The sequence below is a fragment of the Aegilops tauschii genome, chromosome 6, assembly GCF_002575655.3.
Source record: "Aegilops tauschii subsp. strangulata cultivar AL8/78 chromosome 6, Aet v6.0, whole genome shotgun sequence".
NCBI lineage: Eukaryota > Viridiplantae > Streptophyta > Magnoliopsida > Poales > Poaceae > Aegilops > Aegilops tauschii.
In genome coordinates this window covers 39,293,108-39,316,395 of record NC_053040.3, presented here as the reverse complement: position 1 = coordinate 39,316,395, position 23,288 = coordinate 39,293,108, and the positions used below count along the sequence as shown (strand labels likewise).

Genomic DNA, 23,288 nt, shown 5'->3' with positions numbered 1-23,288 from the left:
AGCAATCAGCAACCAGCTCCTTATCTCTCGTCGTTTCACTACACTCACCGATCTCATTATCTTGATCTGAAACCAAACTACACGCTCGTGCAGATGAGTTTGCTGCTGATAATTCAGACATGACAGCTAAATTTGCTAAACATGCCACCTCCGACCGTCGAGGCTTTGACCTGTGATTTGCAAATTTGCCCACCAAGGAAAACACCTTATTTAATACAGGTATGTCACAGCTAAATGCTAGGTTAGCAACCCATTAAATAATGGCCTGAGCATGCAAGAAAGATCCACCATCAGACGAAACTGCAAGGGACAGTAGCACAAAACAATGTACTAAACATGAGATGACTTTAGTGCTGCGATCTCTATGCTTCTGGCAGATCTCAAGGCATAGCAGACAGCATCTGGGAGATGTAATGGCATGATTCTTCATGTCTACCAATCAAATGCTACTGTTTGTACATTTATGTATAAATAGGCCTGAGCAGAGCAGTAGACACATCAAACGAAGAAGTGTTCTTTTCTGCTCCTCCTGTCTTCAACCACAATACATACAGAGAAAAGCTTCAAGCTCAGATATGGCTTTCCACCAAAGATCGATAAGTTTGCCTTCTAGGCCTCACATCAGTGAGACCCAAGTTGAGCAAGAACTCCAGAGCCTAGAAGCAAGCATCTCTTCCTCCAATTCCATCAGCGCGATGTGCGATGGTCTGAGGAGTCTTGCAAACATCTATGATGGTCTTGAAGAGATTATTTGCCTACCAGGCCACCAAGTTTTCTCCTCCCAGCAGAGGAAGATGTTGGATAGAGAGATGGGATGCTCCGTTGAGCTCTTAGATCTCTGCAGCACCATGCAAGAGACCTTTGCTGAGATGGTGGTCATCATCCAAGAGCTGCAAGTGGCTCTAAGAAAAGGAGATGATGCAGCTGCTCAAGCCAAGATCAAGTCTTTTACTCGCTTGACGAAGAAGGCCAGGAAACACTTCAAGAAAACTGCCAAGAAGGCTGCATCCAACAAGATGGTCATGCTATTGACCAACACAAGAGAGATATGCATCTCTCTGCTGGAGTCCACACTCCATCTCTTGTCGAAGCAAATTGAAATGCCAAAGCAGTCCCTTGTCTGCAAGGCATTTTACAAGAAGAAGGCCGTTGTTTGCGAGGAGGGACAATTGCAGGAGTTAGAGTGCAGCATCGGAGAGCTTCAGGATGGAGCAGGAATTCTGTTCAGGAAATTAGTCCAGAACAGAGTTTCTCTATTAAACATTCTTAGCTCATAAATACTCCACATCACTCTACTCCCTGCGATTGGCATCCGCCTTTTTGAGGATGAGCCGATCTTGATACAGTTTTCCCATGTGTATAGTATACAGTACAAATGTACAGAAATTATAGAAACAAAGACAAGTTGTGATCCTTATCAGATTTTGCGATACTGATAATAATCTCTTGGGGCTTTGTGATGAATATATGCATGACAAAAGGAAATGTGTATGATGTCAATAATTTGTTAGATTCTGTTAATTAGGTTTGTGTTACAAGTTACATTTTCGTGGTAAATGATAACAACAATGATGTTAGGCCTACCATAAAACTAGTAGGGGTTATCGGTTGCATTACACCTACCAGAAGATTCATGATTAGCCTTATTTTGTGGATCTCACTTATCATGCATGGGACACGCCAGGTCCAAGCCACATGGCTCATTGTTCTACTTGCACATAAATCAACTAGCCAGATTCACTTCATACTTGCAAATGCTGGCTTCATATGCTCAATTAATATTTAGGTATGTATCTGAATAAATGTGTAGATACATACCTAAATATAATGGGTAGTTCAAGTGGGAAAATGAAATCTAAATGTTCTTAATAACAACAATAATCCATATTCGAAAATGAAAAAATGAGTATGATGGTATCTTCAGCATAATTTCATTTAGTATTTATAATGGGCGATAAATACTGGATTGAGCATTATAGGTTTCTGAGATGGCATGTCTTAATGTTAACACATCAACACCAAAAGGCATCTCCTGTAAAAGGGAAATATTCTGCCTCATCAAAGCATGGTAGATAGACTTTGGTAATATAGTTTTGGTCTCTTTCTTACCCCCTCTTACATTGTATAGGAGCGCCACAAAGGATGTTAGCAGAACAAGGTAGCACAGCCTGGAACAACATGCTGATTAAATCAGTGATTCCTTACACCAGCAAGCGCCAACCACCCTGGGGGTGCAGATGAGTTTGCCACTAACAATTAAGACACGGATGTAGCATGCCGGCGGCAAAGCATGGAGAGGACAGTCATCATGTAACGCTGATGCACATGCATATGCATGATCAAGCTATCTGGATCCAACACGAAAATTGTTCCTCGTGTGTGAGTTTGTCTCCAATGATCAAGACACATTCGACAGGCCCGTATACTCATTCATAGATGTATGAAACGATAAGATAACAGCAGAGTGGCATAAACTTGCCTTGAAGATGGGTGACAAACTCTGAGGACTTCGACTGACAGGATGCCGGTTGTCTGTAGGTAGCAAAGATGTGCAAGTGCTTCTACTTCTGCACAATATACGAGGGTAGCAAAATGTGCGTGCTGAGGTAGACACCATCCAAGAACTGCACTTGGTTCTGAAAAGAGGAGACACTGCAGCATTCAGGTCAATAATATTCAGTCCTACAAGCTACACCCAATTAGCAAAGAAAGCACATAAACATTTCAGTTGGTTAAATACACCTGTTACTGAGGACTGAGGTGTGATCAGACTACTTGCAGCAGCAAAGAAAATGACAGTCTTGTTGCTTCAAATCTACACCACGGCTCATGTCAAAGGAACTTGTTGTGCTGAACATTGGCGGTCGTTCGCTTCTCTCAGTGCATTCCATAACTGAAGAGGAGCAATTTCCGGCAATTGAGTTGGACAACTGTTGATCCAGGGAGCGGAGTCGGTGTTCTGTTCAGGACATTGCTCCAGTTGCAGTTAGCAGCAGTACGAAGCAACTAAAATTTGCATATCAAGCAGATGCTCACCAGATAAGCATGTCCCTGGAACCTCCAGCGCCAAGTCAACAGTTCCTTCCATCAGCAACCAGCAACCGGCTCCTCATCTCTCGTCGTCTCACCGCACTCATCGATCTCATGATCTTGATCTGAAAATCAACCTACACTAGTTTGCTGCCAACAATCCAGACATGACAGCCTGATCATATGCCCCTTACACTGATCGGGCGTACAAAAAATGCATCAGCTTGTCGGGGAGATGGGTGGCTTATGTGCCGTCAACAAAACTCAGCTCTTCATAATCGACGAGAACCTTGGTGTCTCTAGGGTGAGCCCTTACATGGCCACTGCCTCATTCGTTATATATAGAGCTAGACCATACCGTACTTGTTTGACACCGTTGCAGCGAAGAATCGCTTGTCTGAATCTATTCTCTTCCTTCCATTTCTTGCTAAAAGGAAAGCGCTCGAGCCTGCATTCCGGTCATGGCCAGCCATTCAGTCCCCCGCTCTCATGAAAGTGAAACCAATATATGTCGAAGACGAAGAACAGCTGCATATCCTGAAGGCCGATCGACACATCTCAGAGATCCTGCATTTGGCCAGCAGATGCATGCTTCGTCAGGAATCAGGATTGGGTTCGCTTGCATCCTCAGAGAAAGGTTTCATCTGAGCAACAACTGAAGGATGCCGTACATTATCACTATTTCCACGGAAAAATAAGATTCAAGACAAAATCATCTCGTTCTCTCAGGTTGAGTGGCAGCACATGGTGACATGGATCTGGTCCGAAGCACGGCAGCAGGCAACGCCGGATCGAAACCGAACCAACCTGCGACAACAAAACAAAGAGGGGAGCCACTTTGCAGTGCTCGTCGGGGTTGAAGTAGAGGCGCGTCCGCAGCAGGGAACGGCAACGCGAGCGCCGGCACCCATATACCTCGCCTTCTCCGGCAAAGGCGATGAATCGACAAAGCCTCCGTGAGCAGCAGGTGGGCGCTGGGAGATCGACGGGACGACGGTGGTGCCCGAGGTCCCCTTTTCTCGAGTCGCGTGCGGCGGCGCTGCTAGAGCTAGTACAGTGCCAAGGGCAGAGGGAAGATAGATATGGGAGGCTGACATGTGAGGACGGGAAAGCTAAGGGCCTCATTTAAATGTTTTACTAGCAAACATGCTCGCTCGTGGGTTGCAACCGAGAAAATTCATATGTTCATAGCATTATAAGCACGACTAAAGACCCCTCCACGAATGCACATTATCTATTTGAACATGGTGTCATGTCTGTGTTGTCACTTATCCTCCTTACCGTCTTCATCGACCATGGCCCGCCTTGTCAACCTGAATGGAATGCGGTTGATGTGGTCAATCCCATGATGATGATCTCGACTACTCCACGCGACATTGAATCACGCCATCACAAGTTAATGTCTAATAGTTTTATTACTAATCTCCTCAAGTTGAATGTGACAGCCGCCTTTTCCGAGCTACAGCCTACACCTAGTCTATACTCAAACCCTCATACACCCACTCACTTTTAAATCGTATATATATTATTTTTAAAGTGCATCAACCTTCTTTTTAAAACACATAAAGACTTTTAAATCACATGGACCTTTTTAAAGAGCATACTTATTTTTTGTAATTACGAATGTTTGTAAGCATGTGAACGCTTTTTAGAATTACATGAACAGGTTTTTTGAGAAAGGGTGAACCTTTTTCAAATTATATGAACATTATTTTAATACACAAACACTTTTCTTAAAACTACGCCAACAATTTTAAATGCATGAACGGTTTTTTAAAGTTATTTAACATTTTTCAAAAGGCACAAACACACTTTAAATGACACCAAAATCCGAAATCTGTGAACGGGATATTAATTGGATTTGGAGTGTGATAAGCAGGCCCGTACTGGACACATGTGCAGCATGTTCGACTGCACAGGGCCCCCAACTGACCAGAGGCCCCATTTTTTCTCTATACTATTTTTTCTAAACACTTTGTGCAAATATGCTTCTTAGTTAATGACCAATCAATGCATTTTTTTTACTGTACGAAGTACTAGTATTCCTTGGGAACATACACCGTAATAACTCCCAGCACTCCATCTCACGCACGCCTCTCCTGCTTCCTATTCTCTTTCTCTGTATTCTCTTTCACTTCCAGCGACCCATGCAAATCCCTTGCTCCATCGCAGGTCTCATAGCTTAATTCCTTCAAGGTTTCTCCGAAATAAACCCAGTGTATAGGTACGCTCCACCCTCAATCCAACATCTTTTTATCACGTGTTTTCTTCTTCGATTTCTCATGTCTCTCCCTTGTTTCTTAGATTCTTTTGCTGCTTCTACCTAGGCTGACCGACTAGAGCTTTAACCAGACTACCATAACTCCAGAAGCATTGCTGCCGTTGCCCGCACCATGATCTTCTTCCCAAATAAACCGAAGTTTGTTTCATTCCCTTCTGTTCATATGTTCTAGTATTTCTGACACATCATATACTAATCATTTGACCTAGAAAATGTGCCCTTGATGAGTAAGATTGGATTTAGCAAAATAATGAAGTGGCATTTTGGAGAAGATTGCTTACGAAAAACAAATTGAAGATTTTGTTTCAAGGACTGCTAGAAGGATGCATATTTACGCTGAATAATGTACTAATTTTGAGTTTTTAGAATGGATAGCTTGTTGAGTATAAATTTTTGTTTCCCTAATTACCAATGGTTATATCAAGGGCGTAATTTTGGATGTTGAACAGGGCCCCCGTTTTCTCGGGTACGGCCCTGGTGGATAAGGTTACACGCACGCGCCTAACTAAGTTTATTCTCAAAGATTTAGCCCTGCATGTGCGCATGCCTCCCATGAAATCTTTTACTTGTAGCCAGAGGCTGAGTTAATTTCCTTGTTTCTCTTAAGCACACCCTCTCTTTCTTTATTGATGCCTTGGCTTGTTGATTGTGGCAACTCACGTGTATATAAATAGGTGTGATTTGATGTTAAAAAACGATGTGGGACTATAACTTAGAATACTGGCCTCATATTCTTTTGCATAGAGAAAAAATAGCTCAGTTAGTGGCATCCTTAAAAGTTGTTATATGTCAATACATCAGGACCAGTTAGCCTATAACGCACTGGCGAGGCCGAGCTTGGCGATAGACTCGGGAGACGATGTACGAAAATTATCCGGGCTGCTCCTGTTCCGAGCGATTGACGTACGGAAGCGGAAGCGCTAGTTAGCTAGCTATTGATGTATGAAACCTATCAATAGCTAGCTTAGCTATCTATACCTACTAATAAAGCAAGGTGGTATTCTTGGTTTCGTCCCATCTATGTGATTTTATATATTTTATATTTGAAATATATATAGGCGAGGTGGTACTAATTAAGGAACGACTCACACTGATCGACATATTTTTCATCTGCTTGTGCGCAGCTGCGTTGTTGGGCCAAGGCCCACTAGACAAACGACTGGGCTGTTTAGGGAAGAAAAAAATAAAGTGCACGAAGGGGAATCGAACTTGGTACGTCCTATGAGGCGCACAGCTTCAATAACCAGCAGAGCCAAGCATGTTTGATGTCTAATAGTCCCCCCTTAGTTATGTAAACATGTCGGACCAAGCATGTTTGATATCAACAAACCGGCGGTGAAACAGAGGAAGTTGCATCAATCGCGGAATTATCAGTCGCTGGAATATGGAAGGAAATTACCTCCTCATATTATGGGGCTGCCATGCAAAGAGAAAGGAGATTAATTAGTTGTTGAAAGGAAATAAACTCCTGGTATTATGGGGCTGCCATGCAAGGAGAAAGAAGATTAATTAGTTTTCAGAATCAAGGCCATTAACTCCAAGCAATGAGAACGTTTGCACCAACTTCTAAGTGCATAATTAAAGAAGACATTGCATAATCCAATGGCATAAATCGTATTAGACTCAGATTGCGGGCTGCCTTGCATCATGGTGCATAATTAAAAGGAAGACGTACCAAGGAAAGCTCAAATAGTTAAAAAGAAAATATATGGAGTGCTCTTGAGCATAAGAAAGAGTGTCGATGACCTGTCGTGATTTCATCAACCAAATTGGCCATTTTGTATAAAAAAAATAATAGTAAAACCATACGAGTGCAAGGAATTATCCCGTTGCAACACATGAGCATGTGGCGGACTAAGACGAGAAAAGAGGAAAATAAGTGAAGGCATGAGAAGTGTAACCATGTCTCCCGTTGTAACGCACGGGCATTTGTGCTAGTTGATGTAAAAAAAAGCTAGCTATTGACGTATGAAACCTATTTTTATTTGACGCTAACCACTACCCCACAAGACAGCTGGCCATATCACTTTATCTTAAAAAAAACAGGCCCAGACCACGTGGATTTAGGCCCAGCTGGGCGACCGACGCCGGAGGGATGACAGGACAAAAACGGGACCTGCTATATGCCGCGTTCTGAGACAAATTGCCGACCAAACGCACAGGGGGACTCCGCCCTGGGCCGGCCCATTAGTGAGTGCCCGTAGCGCGGTATCGAAAATGCAAAAAAAATAAGAGATTGCTGCGACTCGAACCCAGGACGTCCTGCAGCAATGCTTGTCTTGCTACCCACTCAAACAAAAACGCTTTTGTGACAGACTACTAGCGCTGACTTTTAAGAACGAACAACCTAATGACGTGTTGTACCAAATCAAACCGATGAACTGTAGCGAACCGACCGTGGACACTGTAGCTAATATTTTAATAACTTTTTCCGAAAACGCGAATGCTATTTATATTTTCAAATGTTTATTTAAAACTGGAACTGTTCTAAAATACAGAATCTTTTTCAAATATTGAATGCTTTTTCTAAAATGTGAACATTTTCCAAAAAATGAGAACCTTTTTTTGGAAAAAACATAAGCTTTCTGAAAATATATAATAAAATTCTGAATTGTATGAACACCTTTTCAAAGTTGCGAACATTTTTTTGTAAAAGCAAACATTTTCTGAAAATTGCAAACATTTTGAAAAGTGTCAAGATTTTTCAAAAACATAAAAAATTTCAAATTTACAAACATTTTTGCAAGTGCGAACATTTTTACAGAATTTCGAACTTTTTTTAAGCACGAACATTTTTACAAAATTTTGGAATGGCAATTTTTTTTGAAATTCCTAAACATTTTCTGGAAGCACGAACATTTTATTCAAATTTCTTACATTATATTGAACAATGTGAACATTTTTTAAAACGTGAACATTTTTTGTAATCTGAAAATTTCCAACTTTATGGACATTTTAAAACACAAACATTTCTTGAAATTTGAGAACATTTTTTTAAATTGGTATGCATGTGATTTCAGTTTGTCATGCTTAGGTCCGTGCTCTGTAAACTGAGAATGTTCATGTACACATTTTGTGCTAAAAGTAATTAAAAGCTACTACCAGGGCTTCACATATTATAGATGCAAACATGCTTGTAGTTCTGACATTTCTCATGAATAATGAAGTGGTGTGCATCTATATCATATAGATGCTGATAATTGTGATCTGTGTCATCAATAATGAAGTGGTGTGCATCTATGATATAGATGCTTACTGTTGTGAACTCTTTTGGAAGCTCTTTTTCAATTCTAGTAATTGTTTGCAGTTCTTATGTTAAAATTTGAAGGGTTTTTGATGTTCAGCTATGTCTGACCCAGCAAGCGGCAAGTCTGACCTTCATATAAAGTTTGCAGTTGCTGGTTGTCCGTTCACTCCCATGTCTCACCTCTTCCTCCCAGCTCTCAGCTCTGTCAAGTGAACCATGCTATACGCATAGGAGCCTAGGAGGCAGCAAAGTCGAATTAAAAAAATCGCCCCCTTCTGTTGCCACACGAACACGTCACCGTGCACTTCCAACGCCGAGGGTGATGCACCGCAGCTCACGTCGAAGGAGACCCGTCCGGAAGTGCCGTACGCAAGCAATCCGGCGGACGCTTTTGTAAACCCGAAACCCCACACGCCCGGGAGGGACCCCGTCAGGGCGCGCGGTGGCTATGGGCTGCCCTAGGTCGACCTGATCGCCCCTAGGGCCTCGAGGTTCACTGCCCTGCAACAAGAAGAACAAACGAAGAACGAGAAAGAAGAAGAACTAGGGTTAAGGAGAAAAGATAAAAGATAAAAAGTTATAGATGATTTGATCGATTGTGTGTTGTTCAATCGGCCGTCACCTCTTGTCTATATAAGAGGCGGATGGACTTCCCGTACAAGAAAAGGACTTGCCTTGCCGTCCAAATCATCAACATCTAACCAAATTCGGACTTCTCACGACCTGCGGCCCGGATGTCCGGCTCTAGGCCCGGATGATCCGGCCAAGCCCAGATTTCTGACAGCAGTCAATTAATCAGGCTGTAACTTTTTCATACGAACTCTGATTAAGATGCTTTTTATATCAAAATCAACCGCCTCGATGAGACGCACAACTTTTGTGTTGAACACTTATCAATATGAGTCCATCTTGAGGGTGTTTCGGGCTGTTTTCTAAAGTCTGCAGCAGAAAAACGTGTCCGGACGTCCGGATGATTGCCCGGATTGTTCGGCCTTTACCCGGATCATCCGGGACGCGACCCAGATCATCCGGCTTCAACTTTTAGCTTCTGTTGTTTGGGTCAATTTTTTTGGCCCCCGGCCGGATGATCTGGCCCCCGGTCCGGATGATCCGGCCAAGCAGTGCTGCAGTGCACAGTTTTGGCCGTAGAACTCGCATACGACCTTGGATGAGGATGATTTTTATATCAAAATCGTCCGTTTCGACGAGACGAAGAACTTTGCAGTTGTAAATTTTTTCATCCGAGGCCACCTTAATTAGGTTTCGTGCCATTATTTGATCTGATGCCAATACGAGCATCTCTAAGATTGTCATAACTTTTGCCTCCGAGCTCTGTTTTGGACCATCTCTATATCTATTTCGATCATCTTAAAGAGAGCCATCAAATGGTGACATGAACTCATAATTTTAACATCATCTTATTATATCCTCAAGTCATTCTTTGTGATCATGTCATTTTCGAGCGTCAACACATGCCCCCCCCCCCCCCCGTTTTTCGGCAAAGCTAGCGTGCCGAAAAATAACTTGTGCCGTGTTGGTTCTAAGGATGATGTCAACACTCCATCGGCCACTTTGCATGTGCTTAGGGCGATATATATATAGCGGTCATTATTTATTTGAATCCTTGATGCAAACTTGGGTCAAACCTTATCAACATCATTAACAATCCAATGATAAAGTTCCATAGATATGTATCTCAAGGTCGTTCTCCAAACCATATTGTTCACCCTTTTGCTAGGATTTTGCAGATAATCAACAATAAACTTTCTCAAATCCTTACTTTCGCCTGCATAAAAAATTCATTAGTGGCCGAAGCGGTGGACTTCGGTTCGGCCTTACCTCTGGTGACGAGACTATGCATCGGCTATTGATACAAATGCAATACACCATGATTAACATAGTAGCCGGATGCTTGCTGTGCCAACTCTCTTGAATTGTCATGTCTAGAAATATGAACAATTTTAAAGCAACCCAAGGTAAATTTTGCATCTAGACATACCTCAAGATAAAGTATAAGTGATTTGTCAAAACATTGATAACTCTTGGATTGTGGCACTACTTATAACGAATCACCGAAAGCCTCAATATGTATAGCACCTATGGCAACCAAAAGCTCCAAACCGAATAAAATTTCATATTCGGCTTTGACTATTGTGCAAAAATATTTTAAGCAGCACGAGGCTTCACAAAATAGCACCATATGGAGATATATAAACAACACTGACACCATGGCCATTATGAAATTAAACATCAAAAATAATCTCCATAGTACTAGAAAGATAAGGGTAATATCACTTAGCATGTATCTTGTCTCGGTCTCCAATTGAACTAAGGACGATGCTAGAATAGCGTACCGGCCATGCATTGACATACTCTTAGGACGATAGATAAATATCGGCCATTACCACAAGGTCCATGTAGAATTCACCCACCAAAGTATGTATAGTCGAAATAAATAAATTAAATAGTAATAAAATATTTCGCCCCCTTTGTGTTAGCAACAAAAATGTAACTAACCAAATGTATAGTGATTTGGTAATACCCTCTCATGATACAGAAAATTATGTTGCATCCATGGATCAAAATAAATCAATGGAGGGTAATTGATCATACCTAGGGATGAATTCCATGTCAAAGGCATCAATGGCATGGTTGAAGAAAATGGACGATGTGCTAACCGAAGATTTTGATGTTGTGATGCACGCCTTGTCAGGACCGGTTTTCCAATAAAACATTTATTGAGAAACCGACCCTTTTATCGGACCAGCATAGAAGAATCCTTCTTACTGGTAGACAAATCCTTGATACAGGAATCCAGAAGTACTAAATATTATACAGGGTTGAGCTGAGGCTGCTCAACAATTTATTACAAGCACGCCGATATTATACATAAAGGCGGATATGACACAAAGAGGTATGGTGGCATAACTACTGACTCGTAATAAAAGTGGTGGTGGATATGTCACAGTGAAGTGGGTGACATGACTCCTAAATCTCACAACTCATCGAGCGTCGGAGTGAGGCTCGAGGACTTTTATTCTGGGTAGCGGAAGCGTATATAATACAAGTGACCAATTCCAGGATCGCACGGGACTGACTGGGACTCCTCTAGGCGCCGGACTCGCTATCGAACTCTTCATCCATAAGATCGCCTTCGTCAACATCTGGCCAAATCAACAAGCCAGGTGAGTACTTTGAAAGTACTCGCAAGACAGTTTGGACATAAGATATAACAAATGCAAACATGATGCATATGAGCAGATTTGTAATGCGCACTCAGATAATAAAATTGCACTGCATGATAAATAAAAAGTAAGTCAGGCGGTAGTCCTCCCGAAATCCCAATGAAATAACTGAAGACCAATCGAGTGTCTGAAGCGACGCCTCGAAAGGTAAAATAAATTAGCAATGCCGCAGTCGGGCGTCAGGGCGACACCACATAAAGGGCTCATATTGGAATATAAACGACAGTGCGTGCCACAGTCGGACGTCTGAGCGACATCACATAAAGGGCTTATATCAAAAGTAAATAACAAGAGTGCCACAGTCGGACGTCTGAGCGACATCACATAAAGGGCTTATATCAAAAGTAAATAACAAGAGTGCCACAGTCGGACGTCTGAGCGACATCACATAAAAGGCTTATATCGAAAGTAAATAACAAGAGTGCCACAGTCGGACGTCTGAGCGACATCACATAAAGGGCTTATATCGAAAGTAAATGACAAGAGTGCCACAGTCGGACGTCTGAGCGACATCACATAAAGGGCTTATATCAAAAGTAAATAACAAGAGTGCCACAGTCGGATGTCTAAGCGACATCACGTAAAGGGCTTATATCGAAAGTAAATAACAAGAGTGCCACAGTCGGACGTCTGAGCGACATCACATAAAGGGCTTATATTTCATTATCCGAAATTCAAGTAGCTCAAGCATTTAAATCATCTCAAGGAAATACTTAGGTACGTAATAATAAAATGGTTAGTCCATCCACAGGAATAACCTTCAACCTGGTTTACCACTCATGTTTGTTCACCGGGGATTTTCACTGAGACTGACACAGAGACTGACGCTGAGACGGACGTTGAGACTGATATTGATACGGATATGGGTATGTTGACCAAGATCCTTGACCACGGACACGGTTACTCGGATGGGTTTTGACTCTGCAGAGCTTGTACTTTTTAACCACAGCCAACGGATTTCAGTAGTCACAAAGGACTAGTTCCGTTTACGGTATTTTAGGAGAAACACATCTAACCAGTACACACCCATTCCACATTCCGCTGCCAGGAATCACCCTAGGCAACGTTCAAGAAAAACTTTAAGACGGGGAGGCTACAACCTCGCGTAGCATGGGATCAAATTTATATCGCGCGCTCTATGGGGTGCCCCCCTCTCGGTCCCAACCGGAAACACCCATGCCCCCTGACCGGATGACTGGCTTTAATCCAGGGCCATGGAACCCTCATCACGGCCCCTCTATTTGGTGTGTACAAGGAAAGAGGTTTGCAACTTACTAAACCGTATTCTTTGCAGAAAACATGTGGCAGCACGAAAAGGGGACGGACGGTAACGTGGCTCGGTCCACGTTGACGCCGGAGTTTAATGGTTGACATAAGACTGGCATGCTTCAACAATACCATCTTACCACCTTTCATGTCACCACATGATCAGGTTATCTCCCTTCAAAGGATCACATCAAATTCCGAAGCATACTGGTAGTTGCCTTGCATGCAATATAACACTCACTGATGCCCATATAAACATGCCATGCACTAACTATTCAAGCGAACATGCAAAACACTCATCATATCAAAGGTTCAAACATGCTTGCCTGGTTCGGAGTAGTCGGAGTCTAGCTCGGCGAAGTTCGTGGCTCCGTCACCTCCTCCGGTATCTACGGTATAGAGAGAACGCGTACAAACGTAAATACCAAGTGTGCATAAAAGTTGTTCCAAATATTTTTCAAATAAATACTATAAAAAACTAGACAAAAAAAAATAAAACTGACAGAAAAAGAATCAACTAAAAAACATCTTTTGTTTAAAAGATATAAAGGTTTTAGTCCAAGGACTAATCTATGATGAAACAGAAAGTCTCCAGGGGTTAGTTTATAAAAACAGAAAACGTTTCGGTTGGAAATATGCCAGCCCAGAAGGAAAATGTACTTTGCCCGAAGGCGCTTTCAGAAAACGGTTCGAATAAGAAGAGGAGAGGCTGACGAGGGGGGTCCCACCCGTCAGGTTCAAACTTTGAAACAGAGCTCGCCGGCGGCGAGGCTCGCGGTGGTCGCCGGCGTTGATCCACGGTGAGGTAGGGGGATCGGAGTGTTGGAAATATGCCCTAGAGGCTATAATAAATGGTTATTATTATATTTCTTTGTTCATGGTAATTGTCTATTATTCATGCTATAATTGTGTTATCCGGAAATCGTAATGCATGTGTGAATATATAGACCACAACGTGTCCCTAGTAAGCCTCTAGTTAACTAGCTCGTTGATCAACCGATAGTCATGGTTTCCTAACTATGGATATTGGATGTCGTTGTTAACGGGATCACATCATTAGAAGAATGATGTGATGGACAAGACCCAATCCTAAGCATAGCATTAAAGATCGTGTAGTTTCGTTTGCTAGAGCTTTTCCAATGTCAAGTATCTTTTCCTTAGACCATGAGATCGTGCAACTCCCGGATACCGTAGGAGTGCTTTGGGTGTGCCAAACGTCACAACGTAACTGGGTGACTATAAAGGTGCACTACGGGTATCTCCGAAAGTGTCTGTTGGGTTGGCACGGATCGAGACTGGGATTTGTCACTCCGTGTGACGGAGAGGTATCTTTGGTCCCACTCGGTAATGCATCATCATAATGAGCTCAATGTGACTAAGGCGTTAGTCACGGGATCATGCATTGCGGTACGAGTAAAGAGACTTGCCGGTAACGAGATTGAACAAGGTATTGGGATACCGACGATCGAATCTCGGGCAAGTAACATACCGATTGACAAAGGGAATTGCATACGGGATTGATTGAATCCTCGACATCGTGGTTCATCCGATGAGATCATCGTGGAACATGTGGGAGCCAACATGGGTATCCAGATCCCGCTGTTGGTTATTGACCGGAGAGGCGTCTCGGTCATGTCTGCATGTCTCCCGAACCCGTAGGGTCTACACACTTAAGGTTCGGTGACGCTAGGGTTGTAGAGATATGTGTATGCGGAAACCCGAAAGTTGTTCGGAGTCCCGTATGAGATCCCGGACTTTACGAGGAGTTCCGGAATGGTCCGGAGGTGAAGAATTATATATAGGAAGTCAAGTTTCGGCCACCGGGAAAGTTTCGGGGGTTACCGGTATTGTACCGGGACCACCGGAAGGGTCCCGGGGGTCCACCGGGTGGGGCCACCTATCCCGGAGGGCCCCGTGGGCTGAAGTGGGAAGGGAACCAGTCCCTAGTGGGCTGGGCGCCCCCCATGGGCCTTCCCCCTGCGCCTAGGGTTGGAAACCCTAGGGTGGGGGGGGGGGCGCCCCACTTGCCTTGGGGGGCAAGCCACCCCCTTGGCCGCCGCCCCCCCTCCAGATGGATCTTGGCCGGCGGCCCCCCCTCCCAGGGGGCCTATATAAAGGGGGGAGGGAGGGCAGCGAGATTACAACCTTGGGCGCCTCCCTCCTCCCCTGCTACACCTCTCCCTCTCGCAAAAGCTCGGCGAAGCCCTGCCGAGACCCGCTACATCCACCACCACGCCGTTGTGCTGCTGGATCTCCATCAACCTCTCCTTCCCCCTTGCTGGATCAAGAAGGAGGAGACGTCGCTGCACCGTACGTGTGTTGAACGCGGAGGTGCCGTCCGTTCGGCACTCGGTCATCGGTGATTTGGATCACGGCGAGTACGACTCCGTCATCCACGTTCATTGGAACGCTTCCGCTCGCGATCTACAAGGGTATGTAGATGCACTCCTTTCCCCTCGTTGCTAGTATATTCCATAGATGCATCTTGGTGAGCGTAGGAAAATTTTAAAATTATGCTACGATTCCCAACAGTGGCATCATGAGCCAGGCCTATGCGTAGTTACTATGCACGAGTAGAACACAAAGAAGTTGTGGGCGTTGATGTTGCCAATTCTTCTTGCCGCTACTAGTCGTTTCTTGTTTCGGCGGCATTGTAGGATGAAGCGGCCCGGACCGACCTTACACGTACGCTTACGTGAGACAGGTTCCACCGACTGACATGCACTAGTTGCATAAGGTGGCTAGCTGGTGTCTATCTCTCCTACTTTAGTCGGAACGGATTCGATGAAAAGGGTCCTTATGAAGGGTAAATAGAAATTGGCAAATCACGTTATGGTCATACGTAGGTAAGAAACGTTCTTGCTAGAAACCTACAAACCACGTAAAAACTTGCAACAACAATTAGAGGACGTCTAACTTGTTTTTGCAGCATGTGCTATGTGATGTGATATGGCCAGAAGATGTGATGAATGATATATGTGATGTATGAGATTGATCATATTCTTGTAATAGGAATCACGACTTGCATGTCGATGAGTATGACAACCGGCAGGAGCCATAGGAGTTGTCTTTATTATTTTGTATGACCTGCGTGTCATTGAATAACGCCATGTAAATTACTTTACTTTGTTGCTAAACGCGTTAGCCATAGAAGTAGAAGTAATCGTTGGCGTGACGACTTCATGAAGACACAATGATGGAGATCATGGTGTCATGCCAGTGACGAAGATGATCATGGTGCCCCGAAGATGGAGATCAAAGGAGCATAATGATATTGGCCATATCATGTCACTATTTGGTTGCATGTGATGTTTATCATGTTTTGCATCTTATTTGCTTAGAACGACGGTAGTAAGTAAGATGATCCCTTATGGTAATTTCAAGAAAGTGTTCACCCTAACTGTGCACCGTTGCGAAGGTTCGTTGTTTCGAAGCACCACGTGATGATCGGGTGTGATAGATTCTAACGTTCGCATACAACGGGTGTTGACGAGCCTAGCATGTACAGACATGGCCTCGGAACACACGCAATACACTTAGGTTGACTTGACGAGCCTAGCATGTACAGACATGGACTTGGAACGCGGAGGACCGAAAGGTCGAGCATGAGTCGTATAGAAGATACGATCAACATGGAGATGTTCACCGATCTTGACTAGTCCGTCTCACGTGATGATCGGACACGGCCTAGTTAACTTGGATCATGTTTCACTTAGATGACTAGAGGGATGTCTATCTGAGTGGGAGTTCATTGTGTAATTTGATTAGATGAACTTAATTATCATGAACTTAGTCTAAAATCTTTACACTATGTCATGTAGATCTAATGGCCAACGTTGTCCTCAATTTCAACGCGTTCCTAGAGAAAACCAAGCTGAAAGATGATGGCAGCAACTATACGGGCTGGGTCCGGAACCTGAGGATCATCCTCATAGTAGCCAAGAAAGATTATGTCTTAGAAGCACCGCTAGGTGATGCACCAATCCCAGAGAACCAAGACGTTATGAACGCTTGGCAGCAGCGTGCTGATGATTACTCCCTCGTTCAGTGCGGCATGCTTTACAACTTAGAACCGGGTCTCCAAAAGCGTTTTGAGAAACATGGAGCATATGAGATGTTCGAGGAGCTGAAAATGGTTTTCCAAGCTCATGCCCGGGTCGAGAGATATGATGTCTCCGACAAGTTCTTCAGCTGTAAAATGGAGGAGAATAGTTCTGTTAGTGAGCACATACTCAGAATGTCTGGGTTGCACAACCGCTTGACTCAGCTGGGAGTTAATCTCCCGGATGACGCGGTCATTGACAGAATCCTTCAGTCGCTTCCACCAAGCTACAAGAGCTTTGTGATGAACTTCAATATGCAGGGGATGGAAAAGACCATTCCTGAGGTATATTCAATGCTGAAATCAGCGGAGGTGGAGATCAGAAAAGAACATCAAGTGTTGATGGTGAATAAAACCACTAAGTTCAAGAAGGGCAAGGGTAAGAAGAACTTCAAGAAGGACGGCAAGGGAGTTGCCGCGCCCGGTAAGCCAGTTACTGGGAAGAAGTCGAAGAATGGACCCAAGCCTGAAACTGAGTGCTTTTATTGCAAGGGAAGTGGTCACTGGAAGCGGAACTGCCCCAAATACTTAGCGGACAAGAAGGCCGGCAACACCAAAGGTATATGTGATATATTGATGTGTACCTTACCAGTACTCGTAGTAGCTCCTGGGTATTTGATACCGGTGCGGTTGCTCATATTTGTAACTCAAAACAGGAACTACGGAATAAACGGAGACTGGCGAAGGACGAGGTGACGATGCGCGTCGGGAATGGTTCCAAGGTCGATGTGATCGCCGTCGGCACGCTACCTCTGCATCTACCCACGGGATTAGTTTTAAACCTCAATAATTGTTATTTAGTGCCAGCTTTGAGCATGAACATTGTATCTGGATCTCGTTTAATTCGAGATGGCTACTCATTTAAATCCGAGAATAATGGTTGTTCTATTTATTTGAGAGATATGTTTTATGGTCATGCCCCGCTGGTCAATGTTTTATTCTTGATGAATCTCGAACGTGATGTTACACATATTTATAGTGTGAATACCAAAAGATGTAAAGTTGATAACGATAGTCCCACATACTTGTGGCACTGCCGCCTTGGTCACATTGGTGTCAAGCGTATGAAGAAGCTCCATGCAGATGGACTTTTGGAGTCTCTTGATTACGAATCATTTGACACGTGCGAACCATGCCTCATGGGTAAGATGACCAAGACTCCGTTTTCCGGAACAATGGAGCGAGCAACCAACTTATTGGAAATCATACATACCGATGTGTGCGGTCCAATGAGTGTTGAGGCTCGCGGAGGATATCGTTATGTTCTCACTCTCACTGATGACTTAAGTAGATATGGGTATGTCTACCTAATGAAACACAAGTCTGAAACCTTTGAAAAGTTCAAGGAATTTCAGAGTGAGGTTGAGAATCAACATGACAGGAAAATAAAATTCTTATGATCAGATCGTGGTGGAGAATATTTAAGTCACGAATTTGGTGCGCACTTAAGGAAATGTGGAATAGTTTCACAACTAACGCCGCCTGGAACACCTCAGAGAAATGGTGTGTCCGAACGTCGTAATCGCACTCTATTGGATATGGTGCGATCTATGATGTCTCTTACCGATTTACCGCTCTCATTTTGGGGCTATGCTTTAGAGACTGCCGCATTCACTTTAAATAGGGCTCCGTCGAAATCCGTTGAGACGACACCATATGAATTATGGTTTGGGAAGAAACCTAAGCTGTCGTTTCTAAAAGTTTGGGGATGCGATGCTTATGTCAAGAAACTTCAACCTGAAAAGCTCGAACCCAAGTCGGAGAAATGCGTCTTCATAGGATACCCTAAGGAAACCATTGGGTATACCTTCTACCTCAGATCCGAAGGCAAGATCTTCGTTGCCAAGAACGGGTCCTTTCTGGAGAAGGAGTTTCTCTCGAAAGAATTGAGTGGGAGGAAAGTGGAACTTGATGAGGTGATAGTCACCCCTTCCGAACCGGAAAGTAGCGCAGCGCGGGAAAATGTTCCTGTGGTGCCTACACCGACTGGGGAGGAAGTTAATGATGATGATCATGAAGCTTCGGATCAAGTTACTACTGAACTTCATAGGTCCACAAGGAACGTTCCGCACCAGAGTGGTACGGCAACCCTGTCCTGGAAATCATGTTGTTAGACAACGGTGAACCTTCGAACTATGAAGAAGCGATGGCGGGCCCGGATTCCGACAAATGGTTAGAAGCCATGAAATCCGAGATAGGATCCATGTATGAAAACGAAGTATGGACTTTGACTGACTTGCCCAATGATCGGCGAGCCATAGAAAACAAATGGATCTTTAAGAAGAAGACGGACGCGGATGGTAATGTGACCATCTATAAGGCTCGACTTGTCGCTAAGGGTTATCGACAAGTTCAAGGGGTTGACTACGATGAGACTTTCTCACCCGTAGCGAAGCTGAAGTCCGTCCGAATCATGTTAGCAATTGCCGCATACTATGATTATGAGATATGGCAGATGGACGTCAAAACGGCATTCCTTAACGGCTTCCTTAAGGAAGAGTTGTATATGATGCAGCCGGAAGGTTTTGTCGATCCTAAGAATGCTAACAAAGTATGCAAGCTCCAGCGCTCAATCTATGGGCTGGTGCAAGCATCTCGGAGTTGGAACATTCGCTTTGATGAGATGATCAAAGCGTTTGGGTTTACACAGACTTATGGAGAAGCCTGTGTTTACAAGAAAGTGAGTGGGAGCTCTGTAGCATTTCTCTTATTATATGTGGATGACATATTATTGATGGGAAATGATATAGAATTCTTGGAAAGTATAAAGGCCTATTTGAATAAGTGTTTTTCAATGAAGGACCTTGGAGAAGCTGCTTATATATTAGGCATCAAGATCTATAGAGATAGATCAAGACGCCTCATTGGTCTTTCACAGAGTACATACCTTGACAAGATATTGAAGAAGTTCAATATGGATCAGTCCAAGAAGGGGTTCTTGCCTGTATTGCAAGGTGTGCAATTGAGCACGGCTCAATGCCCGACCACGGCAGAAGATATAGAAAAGATGAGTGTCATCCCCTATGCCTCGGCCATAGGGTCTATTATGTATGCCATGCTGTGTACCAGACCTGATGTAAACCTTGCCGTAAGTTTGGTAGGAAGGTACCAAAGTAATCCCGGCATGGAACACTGGACAGCGGTCAAGAATATCCTGAAGTACCTGAAGAGGACTAAGGATATGTTTCTCGTTTATGGAGGTGACGAAGAGCTCGTCGTAAAGGGTTACGTCGACGCTAGCTTCGACACAGATCTGGATGACTCGAAGTCACAAACCGGATACGTGTATATTTTGAATGGAGGAGCAGTAAGCTGGTGCAGTTGCAAGCAAAGCGTCGTGGCGGGATCTACATGTGAAGCGGAGTACATGGCAGCCTCAGAGGCAGCACAGGAAGCAGTCTGGATGAAGGATTTCATTACCGACCTAGGGGTGATTCCCAATGCGTCGGGCCCGATGACTCTCTTCTGTGACAACACTGGAGCTATTACCCTTGCGAAGGAGCCCAGGTTTCACAGGAAGACCAGGCATATCAAGCGTCGCTTCAACTCCATTCGTGAAAGTGTTCAAAATGGAGACATAGATATTTGTAAAGTACATACGGACCTGAATGTAGCAGATCCGTTGACTAAACCTCTCCCTAGGGCAAAACATGATCAACACCAGGACGCAATGGGTGTTCGATTCATCACAATGTAACTAGATTATTGACTCTAGTGCAAGTGGGAGACTATTGGAAATATGCCCTAGAGGCAATAATAAATGGTTATTATTATATTTCTTTGTTCATGGTAATTGTCTATTATTCATGCTATAATTGTGTTATCCGGAAATCGTAATGCATGTGTGAATATATAGACCACAACGTGTCCCTAGTAAGCCTCTAGTTAACTAGCTCGTTGATCAACCGATAGTCATGGTTTCCTAACTATGGACATTGGATGTCGTTGATAACGGGATCACATCATTAGGAGAATGATGTGATGGACAAGACCCAATCCTAAGCATAGCATAAAAGATCATGTAGTTTCGTTTGCTAGAGCTTTTCCAATGTCAAGTATCTTTTCCTTAGACCATGAGATCGTGCAACTCCCGGATACCGTAGGAGTGCTTTGGGTGTGCCAAACGTCACAACGTAACTGGGTGACTATAAAGGTGCACTACGGGTATCTCCGAAAGTGTCTGTTGGGTTGGCACGGATCGAGACTGGGATTTGTCACTCCGTGTGACGGAGAGGTATCTCTGGGCCCACTCGGTAATGCATCATCATAATGAGCTCAATGTGACTAAGGCGTTAGTCACGGGATCATGCATTGCGGTACGAGTAAAGAGACTTGCCGGTAATGAGATTGAACAAGGTATTGGGATACGGACGATCGAATCTCGGGCAAGTAACATACCGATTGACAAAGGGAATTGCATACGGGATTGATTGAATCCTCGACATCGTGGTTCATCCGATGAGATCATCGTGGAACATGTGGGAGCCAACTTGGGTATCCAGATCCCGCTGTTGGTTATTGACCGGAGAGGCGTCTCGGTCATGTCTGCATGTCTCCCGAACCCGTAGGGTCTACACACTTAAGGTTCGGTGACGCTAGGGTTGTAGAGATATGTGTATGCGGAAACCCGAAAGTTGTTCGGAGTCCCGGATGAGATCCCGGACGTCACGAGGAGTTCCGGAATGGTCCGGAGGTGAAGAATTATATATAGGAAGTCAAGTTTCGGCCACCGGGAAAGTTTCGGGGGTTACCGGTATTGTACCGGGACCACCGGAAGGGTCCCGGGGGTCCACCGGGTGGGGCCACCTATCCCGGAGGGCCCCGTGGGCTGAAGTGGGAAGGGAACCAGCCCCTAGTGGGCTGGGCGCCCTCCCATGGGCCTCCCCCCTGCGCCTAGGGTTGGAAACCCTAGGGTGTGGGGGCGCCCCACTTGCCTTGGGGGGCAAGCCACCCCCTTGGCCGCCCCCCCTCCAGATGGATCTTGGCCGGCGGCCTCCCCTCCCAGGGGGCCTATATAAAGGGGGGGAGGGAGGGCAGCGAGATTACAGCCTTGGGCGCCTCCCTCCTCCCCTGCTACACCTCTCCCTCTCGCAGAAGCTCGGCGAAGCCCTGCTGAGACCCGCTACATCCACCACCACGCCGTTGTGCTGCTGGATCTCCATCAACCTCTCCTTCCCCCTTGCTGGATCAAGAAGGAGGAGACGTCGCTGCACCGTACGTGTGTTGAACGCGGAGGTGCCGTCCGTTCGGCACTCGGTCATCGGTGATTTGGATCACGGCGAGTACGACTCCATCATCCACGTTCATTGGAACGCTTCCGCTCACGATCTACAAGGGTATGTAGATGCACTCCTTTCCCCTCGTTGCTAGTATACTCCATAGATGCATCTTGGTGAGCGTAGGAAAATTTTAAAATTATGCTACGATTCCCAACACGGAGGGTACCTATGGGTTCACGGTGTCTTTCCGCGTCGGTGGGTGGTGGACTTGGTCGTCGGCGAGCACCACGTCGACGGCGGCCTTAACCCCGGCGGACGGCTGTTCGGGCGAGGATGATACTCTCCGACGGGAGCTCGGGGTCCTCCTAGTGGCTGGGCGCGGCTCTGGTGGGGTGTAGGGGTGGTGCTGGGTCGAAGGCGAGCTCGGGGTCGCTATTTATAGCCGGCCCGAGGCGGTTGCCGAGAACGGGATAACGCTGGCGGGCGATTACGGCGAGACAGTGGTCGGGTCGGAAGTTTAGGTGATTGGGCATCATCGTGATGGTCCACTGGTTCCGTTCAAGGGCTAAATTTGGTATGGCTTGGGTGATACTCCAAGCTCTCGACGGAACGGCCTCATGGGCACGTCGGCGGCAGAGAGCGCGCTCTGCGCCTCTCAGGCCACGGCGACTGTGCTGCAGCACGCACGGGGAAGAAGACGGCCACGCGTAGGCTTCTGGTGGTGTGGGCGGTGCTGGACGGCGCCGTCCCTCGCTGCGCCTCTCTGGCAGCCGCAGCGAGTGCTGCTGCCGCCGCTCACGGGGGCGATGCTCCTCTGCCAGCTCACCGCCGACGCCCGCAACTGTCCAGGCGACCGTGCGGCACGGTGGATAAGAAGAGGGAACAGGGAGCAAGGCGC

The 23,288-nt window shown here is 45.2% G+C and overlaps 1 protein-coding gene across 1 annotated transcript; it reads left to right on the top strand.

The window, feature by feature from the left end:
• The first annotated feature begins 161 nt into the window (after window positions 1-161).
• Window positions 162-1,365, top strand: LOC141020527 (uncharacterized). The gene has a single exon (XM_073500959.1). The coding sequence runs from the start codon at window positions 429-431 to the stop codon at window positions 1,275-1,277; it is 849 nt and encodes a 282-aa protein (XP_073357060.1). The 5' UTR covers window positions 162-428; the 3' UTR covers window positions 1,278-1,365.
• Window positions 1,366-23,288: the final 21,923 nt, after the last annotated feature.